Here is an 18,347-nt window from a genome sequence, read left to right as displayed (position 1 = left end):
GAATTAATAAAGGGTCTCTGGGCAAAAACAACCCTTGCTTTGGGGTGCTGTTTCTGCCAGAGGCACAATCCCTGAGTAGGAATTGAGGAGAAAAACAGTTTTCCGTCGGTGACTGTCCCCCTGATAACAACAAAAATTCATTGGGAATTTGCATCCAGTTGAATAAGCCATGGCATGGCATGGTGTCCAAGGAGACTGATAATCCCTGGAGGGAGAATGAATGAAAGGATGGTTGGATGAAAGAGGGTTTGCAGGAGCTACATCCTGGATTGGCCAAGGCTCTTGTAAACAGCAAGGGAAATAGAGAAGCAGATGGTGTTGCCTACTTTTCTCTCCTATCACTCTCTCCTGCTTAGCAGTGGATGCAAGCGACAACGTCATGCATTTTGCTCTTTCATTTACTAATGGATACGGTGGTCCTCCTTCTTTAATGACTCCTAGCACAATTATCTATTTTTTGCTCTGGTTTCATTGACAGGCATTGCCTTTGCAACAGCAATCCCCTCTCTCTGCCTTGTAATGCCTTAATCCCCTCGATTTTGTATCTAGCTGGTTAGGTTGTTTTCATTCTAGTGCCAGGAATGCAAGGGTCTTGTCGCTTCCAGGCAGCTTGTGCTATCGGTGTTTCTACGTTGTAGTGTGAAATTAGTTTGCCTGCTGAGTTTGATTCTGGGTCCGAGATGTTGCAGAGGCGGAACTGCTGAATGTAGCCAAGCCACAGGTCTGCCCTCCAGGAGAGAACAGGAGACACTAAAATTGGGCACCCAGTGGAGTTTAAAGTGTATTCGGTGTGTCCATTATGTGCATGGTTTTGTGGTTTTGTGATGTCTGCATGATGTTGTCATTATCCATGTAGCAGCCAACACTTTCCCCATATTTAATTCAGATTTCCCTGCTCCTCTGAAAATGCAGTAAGGAAAGCAACATCAAAGCAACCTGCATGTTACCCAACTATGAATGAGCTGAAGTGCATTGTGTAAATATTTACTTTCTTGTAATGTGTGACATTTTGCTGGGTGCCATCTATGACCATACCCTATACAGTGGTACATCGGGTTAAGTACTTAATTCGTTCTGGAGGTCCGTTCTTAACCTGAAACTGTTCTTAACCTGAAGCACCACTTTAGCTAATGGGACCTCCTGCTGCCGCCGCGCCGCCGGAACACGAATTCTGTTCTCATCCTGAAGCAAAGTTCTTAACCTGAGGTACTATTTCTGGGTTAGCGGCGTATGTAACCTGAAGCGTATGTAACCCGAGGTACCACTGTACTTCCATTGACAAAGCACTCCTCAGTGGGTTGTTGTTGGGGCTGGAAGTGACATATGCATGGTGCTGGGTTTTAAAAAAACCCACTGCTTTGTGCAAGTCTAGCATATTAGACACCGGTGGCACGGTGGTCTAAACCACTGAGCCTCTTGGGCTTGCTGATTAGAAGGTTGGCAGTTTGAATCCCTGCAAAAGGGGTGAGTTCCTGTTGCTTGGTCCCAGCACCTGCCAACCTAGCAGTTCGAAAGCACGTCAAAGTGCAAGTAGATAATTAGATACTGCTCCGGTGGGAAGGTAAATGGCATTTTTGTGCGCTGGTCTGGTTTCGGTGTTCTGTTGCGCCAGAAGCAGCTTAGTCATGCTGGACACATGACCCGGAGAAACTGTTTGCAGACAAACACCGGCTCCCTCGGCCTGTAAAGCGAGATGAGCACCGCAATCCCAGAGGCGTCTGTGACTGGACTTAACTGTCTGGGGTCCTTTACCTTTAGCATATTGGAAAATTTGCCTATCAAAAATAAATAAGTAATAAATAAGTGCACAGGTAAACAAAGAGCTGCCTACAATGGGCTTCAGGTTTCTGGAACTTAGGACTTGCAAACAAGTACGAACCAAGGAAAGAGGACAATAACACACTGCATATACATCCCATCAAACACATAGGAAATGTTGAGACATAGTTCAGTTGAAAACACTGCTCTGTGAATGCACAAGGGGAAATTGGATCTGTGTGACTCACATTAACACACTTGTGAATATATAGCCTAAGTCAGAATTGGCCAGTGTTGTGATAGCAGAATCTTCCGTGGACTTTAAACCCAGGGTTCAAACCTGAGTTCAGCCTCTTACTAAGCTTTCTTTAACCACTCCCATCTTTTCTTCAGAAATTAGGCATTAATTCACCTGGCCCTTCACAACTTGGGTCTAGGATTCCTTAAGGACCACCCAAAATCCCTGCTCAGTTGCTGGGGTTTTTGTGTGGTCCTCATGTCTCAGGTGCACAGCTCATCATGCAAAAAGGCAAGGGGTTATTTTTGGGTTCAGGTAGGCAACAAAAGAAACACCAAATTGCGCTTTAACAGGCTTATTTCCTAGATAAAAATACAAGGCACAAAGCAGAGATTTCATTGTTTTAGGAGTTGCTGTGGAATTTCCTCCTAAGCAACAGCATGTCCTCTCAACTTTCCAAGTCTATCAACGTAGGGGTTGGAATCTCCAGTTAAGCAGGGCCATTATTGGGCTGTACACTATGTTTAGTATCTTAAGATGAAGGGACCCCGCACACACACACTCACACATTCTGATTTCACTCTTACGACTGTAGATTGCAAAAGCCAGCATGTGGCTTCAAAGGACTGGCTAACCTCTTGCATCCAAGCTGTCTGGGCTCCACGTGGCACTTTCTATTCTTGAAGGAATTTACTGTTTAGACGGCTCTCTGGTCAACATCTGGCTTAAAAGGTTGCAATGAAATAATCACAAAAGTGGAATAGCTTCTGCTCCTACAATGGACTTATCCATCTCCTCCCCATGTGTACCCCACCACCAACCTGAATCTGTCTTTTGGAGCAGATTTTGGAAGTTGTGGGATGCACACGGGGCGGGCGGGGGGATATATTTTCATTGCAGTGACTTTATTAGATTCAAGCCAAAGGTTTCCCATTGACATTAGGCAACTGGCAATACGGCAAGATGCATTGCGTTTCCACATAAAATTATTGTAATTATTTCTGCATTCACATCAGTACATATGAATTAGCATGTGCAGCTTTTATGCAAACCAGAGTCCTCTTTTTGGTGATGGTGATACTAGTTCTTGTTGTCACTGAGCATCTGTGGCGTGGGGAATGTAAGATCCCCTACAGAAGATCCCCGTACAGAAGATCCCCTATAGAAAGCTTGCTTCAGTAACAACTGCTTTGTTTCATGTCCAGGATGCAGGTGGATCCCACCCTCCTTTTCTAGGAACCACCTCCTGCTTAGATTCCGAAATCAGGGCTGATTCTGAAAAGTGCCGAGGTTTTCAGAAGCTCCCCAGGGAGAGTGTTTTGGAAGACATGATCAATCGCCCTCTCCTGTGGCTGTAAAGCACAGAGCTCTGATCTGAGCAACAAATAGAAGCAAAGAAGCAGAAGAGGAGGAAGTCTCAAAGTGTACATTCGGAGCACTTTTCTCATTATGAGCTGCTAGCTGTAAGAGGAATTTACGGCCACTCTAAATGAATATATATAAACACACACATACGTGATCACTTTCCAATACAGATGAATAATTCAATTTCTTCTCCTGGAAACGTTATTATGTGCCATCATTTACAAGCCCCTAAATAGTGTCCTCCTGGCAAATAGAAGGGGGAGAAATGGAGACACTGAGAGATTTTACTTTCTTGGGCTCCGTGATCACTGCAGATGGTGACAGCAGTCACGAAATTAAAAGACGCCTGCTTTTTGGGAGTAAAGCAATGACAAACCTAGACAGCATCTCAAAAAGCAGAGACATCACCTTGCCAACAAAGGTCCATATAGTTAAAATTATGATTTCCCTAGTAGTGATGTACAGAAGTGAGAGCTGGACCATAAAGAAGGCTGATCGCTGAAGAATTGGTGCTTTTGAATTATGGTGCTGGAGGAGACTCTTGAGAGTCCCATGGGCTGCAAGAAGATAAAACCTCTCCATTCTGAAGGAAATCAGCCCTGAGTGCTCACTGGAAGGGCAGATCCTGAAGCTGAGGCTCCAATACTTTGGCCACCTCATGAGAAGAGAAGACTCCCTGGAAAAGACCCTGATGTTGGGAAAGGTGGAGGGCACAAGGAGAAGGGGATGACAGAGGACGAGATGGTTGGACAGTGTTCTCGAGACTACTAACATGAGTTTGACCAAACTGTAGGAGGCAATGGAAGACAGGAGCGGCTGGCGTGCTCTGGTCAATGTTTAGTTGGCCACGACTAAACAACAACAAATACTGTCCCAGGTTTTTGGTGTGAGTTTTCTTTTCGTTTGCAAGTCAGGACTCACGTTAATTGTGATGACCAACAAGGATTCCTCCAAGACAACTAGGCTGCAGCCCCTTTGGATTCCATTTGTAGTTCAGTATATATGAAAGCTACAGTTTTCAAAGGGTTTTGTTAGCCTGTCTTCGATATCTGCCACTCTTTTCCCCACTGGCCCTACTATTCTTTCAGATTCCATTTTGAACCCCAGGTTCCATTTCAGGTTCCATATCCAGCTGCCTTTTAAAGTCTGCAAGCAAGTTGCACCCACCCGGTCCATTTATCTGTACTCGATACCTTCCACAAAGAAGCCACCAACACCTTCTAAATTCATGGAGCAGAGTTAGGCCCTCCCTGGCCACACCCCTTTTTCAATCCCAAGCCCCCTCAAACTATCTGGGAAAATCCATGAACACCCAAACCAATTTGCACATAACAATGTTTTGTTCTCTGCATATTGTTTGTCATTCAAGACTCTGCTACACCCTAGCTCCTGGAACGGTATAGGGAAAGATCCTTCATCACTCAGGGCTGATTTCCTTAAGAATGGAGAGGTTTGATCTTCTTGCAGTCCATGGGACTCTCAAGAGTCTCCTCCAACACCATAATTCAAAAGCATCAATTCTTTGGCGATCAGCCTTCTTTATGGTCCAGCTCTCACCTCCATACATCACTACTGGGAAAACCATAGCTTTTACTATACGGACCTTTGTTGGCAAGGTGATATCTCTGCTTTTTGAGATGCTGTCTAGGTTTGTCATTGATTTCCTCCCAAGAAGCAGGCGTCTCTTAATTTCGTGGCTGCTGTCACCATCTGCAGTGATCATTGAGCCCAAGAAAGTAAAATCTTTCACTGTCTCCATTTCTTCTCCTTCTATTTGCCGGGAGGTGATGGGCCCAGTAGCCATGATCTTCATTTTTTTGATGTTGAGCTTCAGACCATATTTTGCACTCTCCTCTTTCACCCTCATTAAAAGGTTCTTTAATTCCTCCTCACTTTCTGCCATCAAGGTTGTGTCATCTGCATATCTGAGGTAGTTGATATTTCTTCCGGCAATCTTAATTCCAGCTTGGGATTCATCACCCCCTTCATGGATCACTGCCTTGCCGTGGCGAAGGGGCTTGAATAACTCAGAGAAGCTATGAGCTATGCCGTGCAGGGCCACCAAAGATGGACAGGTCATAGTGGAGAGTTTTGACCAAACATGATCCACCTGGAGCAGGAAACGGCAAGCCACTCCAGTATCCCTGCCAAGAAAACTCCATGGACAAAGACAAACAGGGAGCTACTGATAGAAAGCATGAAAATAACTTCCCTGGTGTATTGTGCATGATATCCCAGTAACAGAGATGGCGGTTTCAGATGCTGGGGCCTTTTCCTTCTGATGAAGAGCCTTCGGTTCACATGAAACGCAGTACCAATGGCCTTCTGGCACAATTTACTCTTCCGGTTTCTTCCACCCATGCAGTCCCTTGATGATGGCCAGGCTATCCTTTTGTTTTGAGGTTAAAATGGGGCGGAGTGGAGTAGGTGTGTAAGAAGTGTTTCCCTTTAATCCCACTTGAAAGGCAGCTCTGCTCCACTTGTGGCAACACAGAGCAGAAGACGAAAAGCTACCATTTATTGCAAGCAGCTTCTACTTAAGGTCAGATTGATGGACCTCCTATTTAGGCCAATTCAATCTATGTGTTTAGAGTCAGATTTCTTTGGAACCTGCTCAGCATCTGAAACCAGGTCTCCACATCTGCAACAGAGGTGGGGAAACCCAAGCCCAGGAACTGAATGGAGCTCTGTAGTCCCCTCTGTTTGGTCCTCCGGACTCTTTCTTGCATAAGAATCTAGTTAGAATCTGGGCAAGACATAGCCAACTGAGCTAAAAGGCAACCCTAGCCTGTTGAATTGCATGCAGCTCAAGCAGCCCCAAGACTTGTGGAGCGACGTACTCGTGTCCTCAGCAGAAAAGCAGCAACATGAGATTCGTAGCTTGCTGTTGTTCTACACCCACCATGATTATGTCACTGCTGGGGTGTTTGATTATGAGAACCATTTTCCAAGAGGAGTAAATAGACAACCTTGATGGGGCACTCTTGTTGTAATGATTCCCCTAAATGGCTCTGTAGTCATTTGTGCTGCTCAAATTACTGAGATTAGCAAACCCACTCACAAATTATGATCTCCATAGTTCAAAGAAAATTCAGGGCTCATTTCTTTTGCCAAGAAAGGTAGAGCTATCATCGACTTTTGGGTCTCAACAAAGTCAACTTGACTGCGAGGCACTCATTGCGCAACCATCTTCAAAGCATTGCTTGTTCCCTAAGAAAAAAGAAGATGACATGTTAACAAATCTGATTTAACTAGGGAGGTGTTTAGTTTTGGGGGAGTCAAGTTCCAGCGTCTGTAATAGCCTTGGAAATTTTGCCACCGTGGATAAATATCAGGTGGTGTTTTCCTTATCATCTTCCCTACCCAAGAAAACTTGAAGGTAACAGGATGCTGGACTAGATGGGCCTGATCCAGCAAGCTCTTTTTATGTTCTCAAATTTTGATAGCTGCTCAGCAATACATTATTGTCTTCTGCCTTTGCCATTGCTCTCTTCATGCTGGTGTTGCTATCACATCATTGTGTGGTGTCGCGTAGAATGTGTTCTTAAAATGTACATTTTGTCTCTTTTGTACTGACAGTGTTAGTTGTCTTTGAGGTCCCAAAGGTGGGATTTCTTAAGCTCAAAGAGTTGTTGTGCTAATAGGAGATTACCTTGTGCATATCCCTTTGACCTCCACTGAGGAAAGACAGGACACAAACACAAGAACTGCATGGTAAATGCAATATGAATAATAAATAGTATCCTTGTCTTCTTTCATGCAAACATATTCATGTGGGAGTTAGGTCAGCATTTTGTACAGAAACTCTAAGAAAGTATTCTTAGCTTTATTGAACATCCTTTGTTTTTTTCCAGGAAATGCTGCCTTGTCTCTAAATTGACATTATCACATAGCCAAATCCATCTGACTGCTTAGCATCCTGACAGGGAACCCAGAAAATGTTGGCTTCCCTCTCAGCTAGCCTTCAGTAACAATGTCATGATTGATTGATTGATTGATTGATTGATTGATGGGCTGTGCAGTGTCCTGACATCTTATTCACTACACAGTTACCCATGTTCCTAGGAACAAGACCCCATAATTGTAAGTAAATAAATACCTGGTGTTGATGCAGTAACAGGTGAAACAGTTACAGTGAATAGAAGTGAAGATTCATAAACTATAGGGTGTTTGGGGGAAATCTATCTGTCCCTCCCAAGCAACTACTTTGGCTTGAAAGTTGAAACAAGCCAACTTTTGCCACAGTTTGGTCCAGATCCCAATTGGCACTCCTTTTGCTTGAAATTCTCCTAAACAGGAACATCCAGATTTAGGGACAGAGTACGCTGAACCAGATCTTTGGTCCATGTAGCTAAGTAATAACTTCCTAGGTTTTCAGAAAGGGGCTTTCCTCAACTCTGTCTGGAGATGCAAGGGACTGAAACCTTCTGCATTCAGATTATGTGGTGTGCCACTGAGCTATAGCTTTGACATTTCGCGCCCAACGAAATTTGGTGGCAGCCCTCTTTCCTATCTTTCCATTTGGCCGGCCTTTTCATGTGGCAAACTATCCAGGATCAGCACTTGACTGGAGCAGCTCTCTACATCACCACACTGAACTGTGGTTGAAACCCCCCTCCCGCCTCTCCAGGCTAACCGTGTGGTGAGCCACAACACATGGCCATCACACCATGTAACAGCCGCCACGTGGAGCAACTCCAAGTCCCCTCCACGTTTCATCAATCGTTGCTCATAAGCTGGCCTTTATGTCTCATTGATTTCAAAGGCTCAACTTTCCCAGTGAGTATGCAAAAGGCTGAAGAACGCAGCAGGAATATATGTACTGTACTTATTAACTCAGAGCCTTCAGAGGACATTCGGGAAGTGAGAAGAGGTGAGAAAAAAACATTCACACTGTTTCCTTCCAGTTCTGACACATCTTGTGTCCACTTCTCTGTTCCAGTGGAGGGCTCCCAGGATTAACCATCAGAATCCTGGAGTGATAGAGCTTGTTCATTCCCCCCAGGGATGTGCAGTGAAAACAGTTAGGGCCAGAGGCACCATCTTGAGAAGGCGATGGGGGGGGGGGCGCATCACGTGAGTGACGTTGCAAGGTCCCAACCATATGAACATGAGCATTGCACCTCGCTAAGCCAGACAGTAGCTTCCTAGGCTTTGGGAAGGAGGTGGCAGGGGTCTGACAGGTTGCTGGAGCCCTCTTGCCTCCTTCCCAAAACTGGACGGGCTTTGGGAAGGTGGTGGGAGGGCTCTTGGACCCATCACAGCATCACAGCTCCCTCCCTAAGCTGGACAGAAGCTTCCTGGGCTTTGGGAAGGAGGTGCCAGGGAGTTCCCCTAGTCCACTGACTGCGTGCCACTGGCTCTCTCACATCTGCAAGAGCCCAGTTCTGTTCAACTGGCTCAAGAACTCCTCCTGAGGTTTGCTAATTTCCCTTAACGATCAAGGGAATTATTTCTCTCTCTTCTCTCTGCAGGAGTTATCGACCTTTTGACTGACAGGTGTAGCATACATTTGTTGTGTGTGTGCTGTTGGAGGTCGCCCAAAAGGGCAAAAGTGTGGTAATTAGCAGCTTCTCTCTGGGGAAGAGGTCCTCTGTTAGGGATTTGTGCATTCGACAAGCTGAGCTTCCCTCGTGGCAGCACACCAGGCAGCTATGCCATGTTCGTGGGCTTCCGAAAGGCTGGCAGCAGCATGTAACTCAGGGTGGCCAGATCACTGTGAGCGGCTGGGTGGTTAGAGTGTGGCAAGATCCTTACTCATTGTTGGAACCAGTCACGTTTTCCGACATGTGGGTTGCATTCCTACTGTACATAGATATGCAAGGGTTCCTTTGGGGTCATTCCACCCAACCACCAAGAAACTTTCTGGACTGCGATCTTTGTCCACAACTAACAGAGGGTTACGGGACGTAGGCGGCGCTGTGATCTAAACCACAGAGCCTAGGGCTTGCAGATCGGAAGGTCGGCGGTTCGGATCCCCGCGACGGAGTGAGCTCCCGTTGCTCGGTCCCTGCTCCTGCCAACCTAGCAGTTCGAAAGCACGTCAAAGTGCAAGTAGATAAATAGGTACCGTTCCAGCGGGAAGGTAAACGGCGTTTCTGTGCACTGCTCTGGTTTGCCAGAAGTGGCTTAGTCATGACCCGTAATCTGTCTGCAGACAAACGCTGGCTCCCTTGGCCAGTAAAGGCCGCAACCCCAGAGTCGTCTGCGACTGGACTTAACGGTCAGGGGTCCCTTTACCTGACAGAGGGTTAGTTAGTTCCAAAGTCAATACAGTTGTGTTATTTAAGGCAAATGCATGCATAAAAGCATGGTACTCCATGCAGATGTTCAGATTATATATACATATATAATTTTGTTGTTGTTACAGTCTGTCTATTGCTGTTGTGGTATTTCTAATGTTTGTAGGCCACTTTTCACCATAAATGGTCTCAAAGCAGTTTTCAGAACAACCTTCAGTCAACAATGCTTCAGTCAAATAACAAGGTGTTTAAAATAATAAAAACCATCAATAAAATAATAACATAAGTCTAATGTAATGTCCTTAAAACACCTGAGTTGGAAGGGACCCCAAGGGCCATCGCCTCCAATCCCCCAGGGCAGGAATCTCAACTGAATCATCCAAGCTCACCGATGGAAAGTGAGCACACATACCGGTACTTGCATAGTTGCCACCCCCAGTTAAAACCCTCCAACCTCAGCCTTGGTCTTTTTAAAAGCAACAGCTTCACCTTTTGCAGGCTATTTGTGACCCTTTCTTCCTGGGGAACACACTGATCTCAAAGGACACAAGCTTACTAAGCTCAGGGACAATGAGAATATTTTCTCTTACATTTTTCTGTCTCTGCTCCCCCCCCCCTTTTTCCTCTTTTTTTATGTCTCAAAAAATAAAAATAAAATGGAATCAGAAGCAAGTGAGTACAACATGTTCCACAATGACTGCTAAGTGGTTCAGGGACAGTCCCTTGTTTACTGAGCCTGGAGAGTTCATTCTCTCAGAACAGGGGAAAAAAATTAACAACTTTAACAGCATATAGGTATACTGTCAAGGTGTGCAATCGTAAAAGTCATAATTCAGGCAACAAAACAAAGGAGTTTTCTATTATGCTACGGAGCATTCGGAATTCTATTTACCAAGCGTGTCTTGAACAGCTGTTGGGGCTCAGGAACCTGGTGAAGTTAAATACATCTTTGCATTTAATGTGCAGGTTTTTTAAAAAATGTAAGGAGGGGTCAGCAATAAGGCTGGACTGAATGACAAGGGCCATTTTTCTCGAAATTTGCTGTTTTGTTTCAGCAATACTTCAGGGAAGAGGTGAAATTATTCTGAGGAGAAGTGAATCAGAGAGGTTGCCATCTTTGCCTCTGGTGTGCTTTTTGAATTTTGGGAAATTCAAAATGGCTGCCCCCCTTTTGCTGCTCACTGGGGGCCACTGTTACAGCGGCCAGCAATTTATAATCTACACAGGAACACACAGTTTACACCTGCTTTTCCAAAGTGGCAGGATTGTTCCTCCAGCAGCACATTTTATTTGAGAGGTGCAGTGGCAGTTATGCCTCTGAATAAAGGGTCATGATTGAAGTGGGCTTGTTAAAAAAATACAAAGTCACAGCATGCTGTTACATGCAGGGCTTCTGAGTTCTGTCCCCTCTCAGGTGGGCACCATTGCCATTATAAGAGAATAAGGGAGGCATTCATGGTGAGTTCTGGCACCCCTTTTTCTAGAAAAATAGCACTGGTTACATGCAACCCTATTTTAAATCATAAACTCCTAGGAAAATTATTTCTTAAATTTGCATTTCTACCCCCTATTAAATATTTACCTAAGGCTGTCATCACACTGCAGTTTGCCTGGCCACAGACAGATGGCGCTGCGATCTACAGCCTGAGGATAGCCTTCTGAGAGCCATTGGGCCATTGCAGCAACATCAGAATGTAGCATCAGTGTGTAGCCCAAGTAAGAATCAAAATCATGGCAGACCAGAGCAGCTCCTCAGCAACTGCCTTTCTCGACTTCTGCCACCACTGCCCAACTCACCGATGATGCCATTTCAACCTCAGTGGTGAAGTGCAAGGAGGACAGGGGCAGCGGGAGAGCAGGACAGAGTTGGCCCAGCCTGTAATGACCGCACCTCACCTAGGCTGCCTACCCTCATTTCTTTTCTCCTCACGGGTGAAGGTCTAAAGCAGGCTTCTTCAAACTCAGCACTCCAGATGTTTTTGGCCTACAACTCCCATGATCCCTAGCTAGCAGGACCAGTGGTCAGGGATGATGGGAATTGTAGTCTCAAAACATCTGGAGGGCTGAGTTTGAGGAAGCCTGGTCTAAAGGGAGTGGGCTGGGAGGCTCACCATGTTTACTCAACTTTAATGGAGAATGCTAGCAAGGAGCCCTGAGCTAATTTGGACCAGCGTCTTCCTCAACCACCTACCAGCCTGGTGCCTACACTTAAAACAAGACACTCATAATCTATGTTACTTAGAAAGGTTCCCAGGTAGGCTGCTTCCATCTGCACCTGCTGTGTGGTTTCATGGCACCTGCATCCAGCTGCCTGAGGCGGCTGCCTCATTCTGCCTGACAATAGATATAGAAAGTCAGACCATCGGTTCCTCTAGCTTGCTGTTGTCTTTTCTGACGGGGAGCAAAGTTTCAAAGCTTTCAAAGTTTCACAGTCCCGCCAAGGGCAGAACCTGGGTTTTTCTGCTTGCAAAGCATGCCGTCTCCCACAGAGCAGTGAAGCTTCCCCAAACACCCATATATACAGTGGTACCTCGGGTTAAGTACTTAATTCATTCCGGAGGTCCGTACTTAACCTGAAACTGTTCTTAACCTGAAGCACCACTTTAGCTAATGGGGCCTCCTGCTGCTGCCGCGCAGCCGGAGCACGATTTCTATTCTCATCCTGAAGCAAAGTTCTTAACCTGAAGCACTATTTCTGGGTTAGTGGAGTGTGTAACCTGAATTGTCTGTAACCTGAAGCATATGTAACCTGAGGTACCACTGTACTAGCCATATTTACTCCAAGAAAGGGGTGTAACCCTATGATGTAGTGACCACGGTTTAGAGACAATTAACTGGCCTTTTGCATGTGCCTTCTGCCATGGCCATTTGAGTAATTGTGATTTTGGAATTAGCATGCACAGACATGTTTATAAATGTCAAATCCCAGCCTTGGGAACCTCTGTGCCAAAGGGGATTTGTTGGCAGGATAGGAGAAAGGGGGGAGGGTTTAATTCTTTGCATTTTCAAATGGAGGGAAACAGCCTATTTTGCCTCTTTAGTGTTTCACGTCGTTTTTGAGGGTTCAAGAAAAGAAGGGGGAGAGATAAGGGAGATACACATCTTCTGTAGGGCATTTTGTCATATGCTTTGCACATATGTTGTGTATACCTTGTGTGTGCAGAAACAATCAGGACTGGCTGGATTTCAAGATGAGAAATCCTGATGCTTACTACAGGCTGCCTGTAAACACGCAGAGCCTAAATATTCATAAGCGCTTCGAGTACTGCTTTTATCTCTGTCATATTCTTAAATGGGCATTTAATCCCCCTCCTTGCCAGAGTCCCCCCCCCCCGCCCAGTCCTCTTTACATATCCTTTGTAATCTAATGTAAAGCTTCCGGGAGCACCTATGCAGACTGGGAGCGATGGTTTAATATGGGCCAAGGGAGGGGGGATGTGAACAGCAGGTCGCGTGGCCCTTTGATTTGGAGATAAGCTCAGAGTGTATGTCACTGTTTGCTTTCGGAGATTGTGCAAAGCATGTTAATCTCTGCAATAAAGCTCTGGGAATTGAATTCTGAAAGATCCTTGGAGTGGAAAGGAAGGGGGTTTGCTGGAACAATATGAACTGAAACCCCAACTCCTTGGGATGTTAGTAAACATTACAAGAACAAACAGAGGGCTGCTACCAGAAATCACTGTCCTATGTTGACGTCCTCATCCTTAGGCTCACACACACACACACACACACAACCTCATGTCTTGCACATGTAAAAGAAAAAAAAAAGGAAGGTTCCAGGGAAGGAACAAAAGGAGTGGAAATCTCTTGCATTGGAGGTTTTCAGACGACAATCTTGATCTCCACTCAGATGGTCTTTGGAAAGTTTGCAGGAGTCAAGAATATCTATCCCTGGCCTTTCAGGTGGTCCATGGGTGGGAGAGACTGAGAATTGCTGCTCTAGTGGATCACGGTAAGACACAGAGCACTGGAAAATGTATTTGAGTCAGTCGTGCTGACAAAGATCTTAACTGAAATATGTAGGGTCTGATAAATTGTATTTTTGTGCACCAGCAAGCTTTTTGTCTTCATTTTCTTGCTTTTGACAGAGGCAGCTTTTGATAAGGAACAGGGGTAGAAGTAATGTTGTCAAGACTCTATGCTTGTTCACATATTACACTGAATACAGGTAATAAGCTGTCTCTACACATGTGCAAGGGACGCGGGTGGCGCTGTGGATTAAACCAGAGCCTAGGACTTGCCGATCAGAAGGTCGGCGGTTCGGATCCCCGCGACGGAGTGAGTTCCCGTTGCTCGGTCCCTGCTCCTGCCAACCTAGCAGTTCGAAAGCACATCAGAGTGCAAGTAGATAAATAGGTACCAGTCTGGCGGGAAGGTAAACGGCGTTTCTGTGTGCTGCTCTGGTTCGCCAGAAGCGGCTTAGTCATGCTGGCCACATGACCTGGAATCTGTACGCCGGCTCCGTCCGCCAATAAAGCGAGATGAGCACCGCAACCCCAGAGTCGGCCACAACTGGACCTAATGGTCAGGGGTCCCTTTATGCAAGCATTTGTGTGAAAGAGTATTACATGTAGATTTGTACAGCTCCGCTCTTGTGTGCCCTTGTACACAGAGTATACACTCATCAAATGTTACTTGTGTATGAGTGTATATCCCCAACTATTTGTGTACACAGCTTGCACACTTGTTGAAGGTGACGTGTGGACTCCCCTCATTGTTAGCCCCAATCAGGACACGGGATAAGCTAAGGACAGTCGTTATAGCAAGTGGTCACTCCTGTGCGTATAGAATCCTTTTTTAAAAAAACAACAACCCCACACATTTATGAATGAACACGTATGAAATTGATGTAGGTGAAGAGAAACTCTGACTCCCACCCACCCCGTCTCTAGTCACTGCTGGATGTTGCAGGGATAAACATGCCTGTATGTATGAGGTTCAAGTGTATACAGATGAATGCATATGTATATACAGGCACAGAATCATAGAATTGGAAGAGACCACCAGTGTCATCTAGTCCAACCCCCTGCAATGCAGGAATCTTTTCCCCAATGTGGGTCTTGAACCCTTGACCCTGAGATTAGGAATATCGTGCTCTACCGAGTGAGCCATCTTATCTGAAGATGAATCAGCCACTCTCTGCTCTTTGCTTGACTCTCATATACTCTGGAGCAAATGCATCTAGAAATACACATATCTCCAATTCAGAATTCCTCCATGCTCACTCCTGTGCAATTAGGATTCCCTATTCATTTTTTCCCTTTGTGTGTGCAGAACTACCATCTTCCTCCGCTGAAATGAAACAAGGCAGCCAGGTCAGACAGGGGCAAGAGTGGACTCACCCTAGCAAGAGCACCACAATAACCCCATTCAAATCCAAAAGGAATTTGGGGGTTTGACTAGAGCCGCAGTACATCGGAAGAAAAACTTCACTCTGTCCTGAACAGTGTAATAGTATATAGCTCCCTTAACTCCACTGCAGACTGACATAGCCACAAGGTCTTTATCCCAGACCCCAATCTGCCAAGTGGGGTAATAACACTGGTGTGCCTTAGAGGGTGGATCAAAGGTCAAGCTGCGTGTAATGTTAAAGGCATGTGAGCGAGTGGCATGAAATATGTGGTCAGGGGTTAAATTGCTTTGAGATATTTTATAGGAAGCAATTCATAAATGGAAATACATAGCACCCCTTCCCCGTGAGCTGTGCTTGCCCCCTACAGCTGATATTTAAAGAACACTCAGCATGCATATTAAACAATTGTACAGTAAGACAACAACTTAGGCACATTTAACAGGTGTGATGTCAACCTTACTGGCTGGTAGAAAGCACACAATTTAAACACATGGAAGGTGGAGGGCTTAAAAACCCTTGTTTGTGCAGGGTTTTCCTGGCATGGAAAGAGCTTTTAAGCTGCCCGCCTTGCCGGCTGGACTCTGGGTTGCTCTCACGAGATCTTGCAGGAACTTGGGACAGCCCTCCAAGATCTCGCAAGAGCAACCCAGAGCCCAGCCAGCAAGGCAGATAACCCTAAAGCTCTCTGTCTTCCCTTGGGAGGGGAAGGGGCAAGGGCTATAAGTCCAGAAAGGTAAGGATGCTCACGTAGGAATGGTTGGAGTATACTTGTTTTTACGCGCTGTTCCTGGAACAACCCCCAATCAAGACACAATTGCACTGTACAGCCATACTTCGTGCTGTGTTTGCTTCAGGTTGAGCATTTTCAGGCTGTGTCCCACGGCGACCAGGAAGTACCAGAAAGGTCTACTTCTGGGTTTCGCCACTCGCGCATGCGCAGACGCGCAAAATGCCATCATGCGCATACGCAGAAGTAGCGAATCGTGACCCGCAGATACGCAGACGCAGGTTGTGTTCTGCTCATGTTGCGAACGGGGCTCCGGAACAGATCCAGTTTGCAACCAGAGGTACCACTGTACATATTTAACATCTTGTGCGGTTTGGCCCCGAGTATATGGAAATTACTGAAATACATAAACTGTGCCGGTGACTAGTATCACAATATTGCTTTCTGTTCCTCTTTCTACTCCTTTTCTCCAGCTAAACATTAACCCCGGATAATCTGAGGCATTGATAAAGTTACTTCTGTGAGGCCACGAGGGATGGGCGGACTGTCCATTTTGATTTCTCTCAGTTGGTCATGTTTCCAATCCAAAACTGAGTTCTCCACATGCCCCCTCAAATCTGCATGTTATTTTCACTAATATATGCACTTTACCCAGTATCCACCCCCCTCTCCTTTAAATGTACGTACATATTACTAGCCTGGAGAACTGCATTACAAAATTCAGGGACGTGCCGATTTCAAAGGATGGCTGAGTTTTCGTTCTTGTGTTGTTTTGGAAAGTATGAACTGGGTGAGGTTAGCCTTTCAATGCAAACTCAAGTGAATTTCACCCCATCCCTAAATGCCTCCTGATACCATTTCCCTTTATTTATTCACTTAATCAGTGGTAGTGCTGCTTGCGGTCAGGGGTACCTTTTACCTTCACCTAGTGCTGCTTGCAAATTTATTTTTGACAGGAAGAAAAAAAAAGGCATGAGGGGGAGAGAGAGGAAAATATCAAAATATCAAATATCTTTTTGTAAAGGAAACAGATGGGATAATTTTTTTTTTATCTTTTCATGAAATCTGTGCACATGTTCTCACTCTCTGCTTTCCCTTTTCTGGGTTTCGTATATTTATTTATTTATTTTATTTCCATGTTGGCGACACCCACAGGCTTGCGATTCGAAAGCCAGCCAATCTATAAATGCTTGCCTGAGTGTGGGGGCGGTCAATTACTCTGCGAGAGATTTCCAAGGCAGATATTAGCAAGCGTGCATCTCGGAGAGGGAAGTCTCATTTGGGATGCAGGATCCGAGATGGTTGTAGCTGGGATCATCTGATCTCGCAGAGTCAATCCCGAGACAGCTCTTGTAAAAGGGAGGGGGGAGAGGCACCCGGCTTTGAGTGGCTGCTTCGTCGTGATGCCTTAAAGAGAGAGAGACAGAGAGAGAGAGAGCGCACTATTATATGCAGTCCACTTGCAGGCTGCCTGTCACAGCTCTGATCAGGGAACCACCTGCACTCACAAGTCTCGCTGTTTTCTACCAACACTAAATGCTGTCAGGATGCATCGTTGCTGGTGCTAAGCAAAAGCGAAAAGGGAGTTCTTCTGGCTTTCGGAGAATCTTTCAGCAATTTCCAGCAGAAGTGCTTTCAGGATTCGGTTGCTTCTGAGAGCATCTCTGTGAGAGTTGTGGCATTCGCTGAGTGTTTCCACTGAGAACGAGCAAAGAAGAATATGTGTTAGTGGGACAAACCTTAGAGAAAAGGGGCGTCTGCTAGCAAGAGAACTTTTCTCTCTCGGGAAGCAGAAGCTGGCCTTTGGGATGGAAGAGGGGAAAGTCTCCAAGGGCAGCCGATCTCATGCCTTTGATTACGTCTCATGATCTGACAGCCCACAAGCCAACTCTCTGGGTCTCGGGACAAAGTGGACTTTGGCAAAACAACAACAACAAACAGACAATGGTGCAAAACGTGATCTTGGTTTTCTTCCGCAGGCGACTGAGCCAAAGACCTGCTGTTGAGGAACTAGAAAGAAGAAATATTTTGAAACGTAAGTAATTGATTCCTTTTCTCTAAATGGTAAAATGTTGTTTCTGTTCTTAACCCCGGGGAAAATAATTGTTTCCTATTGAGACAGGGTGGGTAGGCAATGGCCTGTCCCCTTGCCTGGTTTGGATCTCTAGAAGGCTGCTGGACCAGTAGGATATTTGCTCTTCAAATGTAGATCTACTCATTTGGAATGTAGATGAGGATCACTGTTAAATAATGCATGGGTTGTGTGAACACAGCCATAAATCAGTAGTAGAAGATAGATATAATAATTCCAGAAGTGTTTTGGGATCTTCATATTGCTTGCTCTCACAACAGCCCTGTGAAGTACGCCGCAGTTGTTCCCATTTTACTAGTGGGAAACTGAGGCTGAGAGATAAATCATTTGCCCAAGGGAAGCCACAGGGTCTGTTGCAGACATTTGCAGCCATATTGCCTGATTTCAAAAATAATTTGTAGTGTCCTGTTTGAAATTTGTTAGGAAAATTGAATTTCTCCTCCTCCGACTGTGTAATCATGTCCTGGATTTAGTGGGGGTTTTTACGGGTGTGTTTTAACAAAGAAAAACCAAGTATACCCCAAACTGCAACTCCTCACTTCTAAAAGGAAAAGCAAGGGGCATTCATGCGG

At 45.5% G+C, this 18,347-nt stretch overlaps 1 protein-coding gene and 1 long non-coding RNA gene across 5 annotated transcripts in view; one reads left to right on the top strand and one right to left on the bottom strand.

Annotated features, from left to right (window-relative positions):
* Positions 1–18,347, top strand: part of PHACTR3 (phosphatase and actin regulator 3) — a 204,354-nt gene that overhangs the window by 171,559 nt on the left and 14,448 nt on the right. For all 4 annotated transcript variants that reach the window (XM_081916951.1, XM_081916952.1, XM_081916950.1 and 1 more), the window contains one exon: positions 17,663–17,718. In XM_081916951.1, coding sequence (XP_081773077.1) covers positions 17,663–17,718 — 56 coding nt within the window. The remainder of the gene's footprint in view (positions 1–17,662; positions 17,719–18,347) is intronic.
* The window catches only part of LOC309373195, a 336,584-nt gene that overhangs the window by 304,284 nt on the left and 13,953 nt on the right, over positions 1–18,347 (bottom strand). The gene's annotated exons all lie outside the window — the stretch shown is intronic.

Source organism: Podarcis melisellensis, assembly GCF_964234715.1.
Source record: "Podarcis melisellensis genome assembly, chromosome: 6".
Lineage (NCBI taxonomy): Eukaryota > Metazoa > Chordata > Lepidosauria > Squamata > Lacertidae > Podarcis > Podarcis melisellensis.
This window is presented reverse-complemented; position numbering and strand designations above follow the sequence as displayed.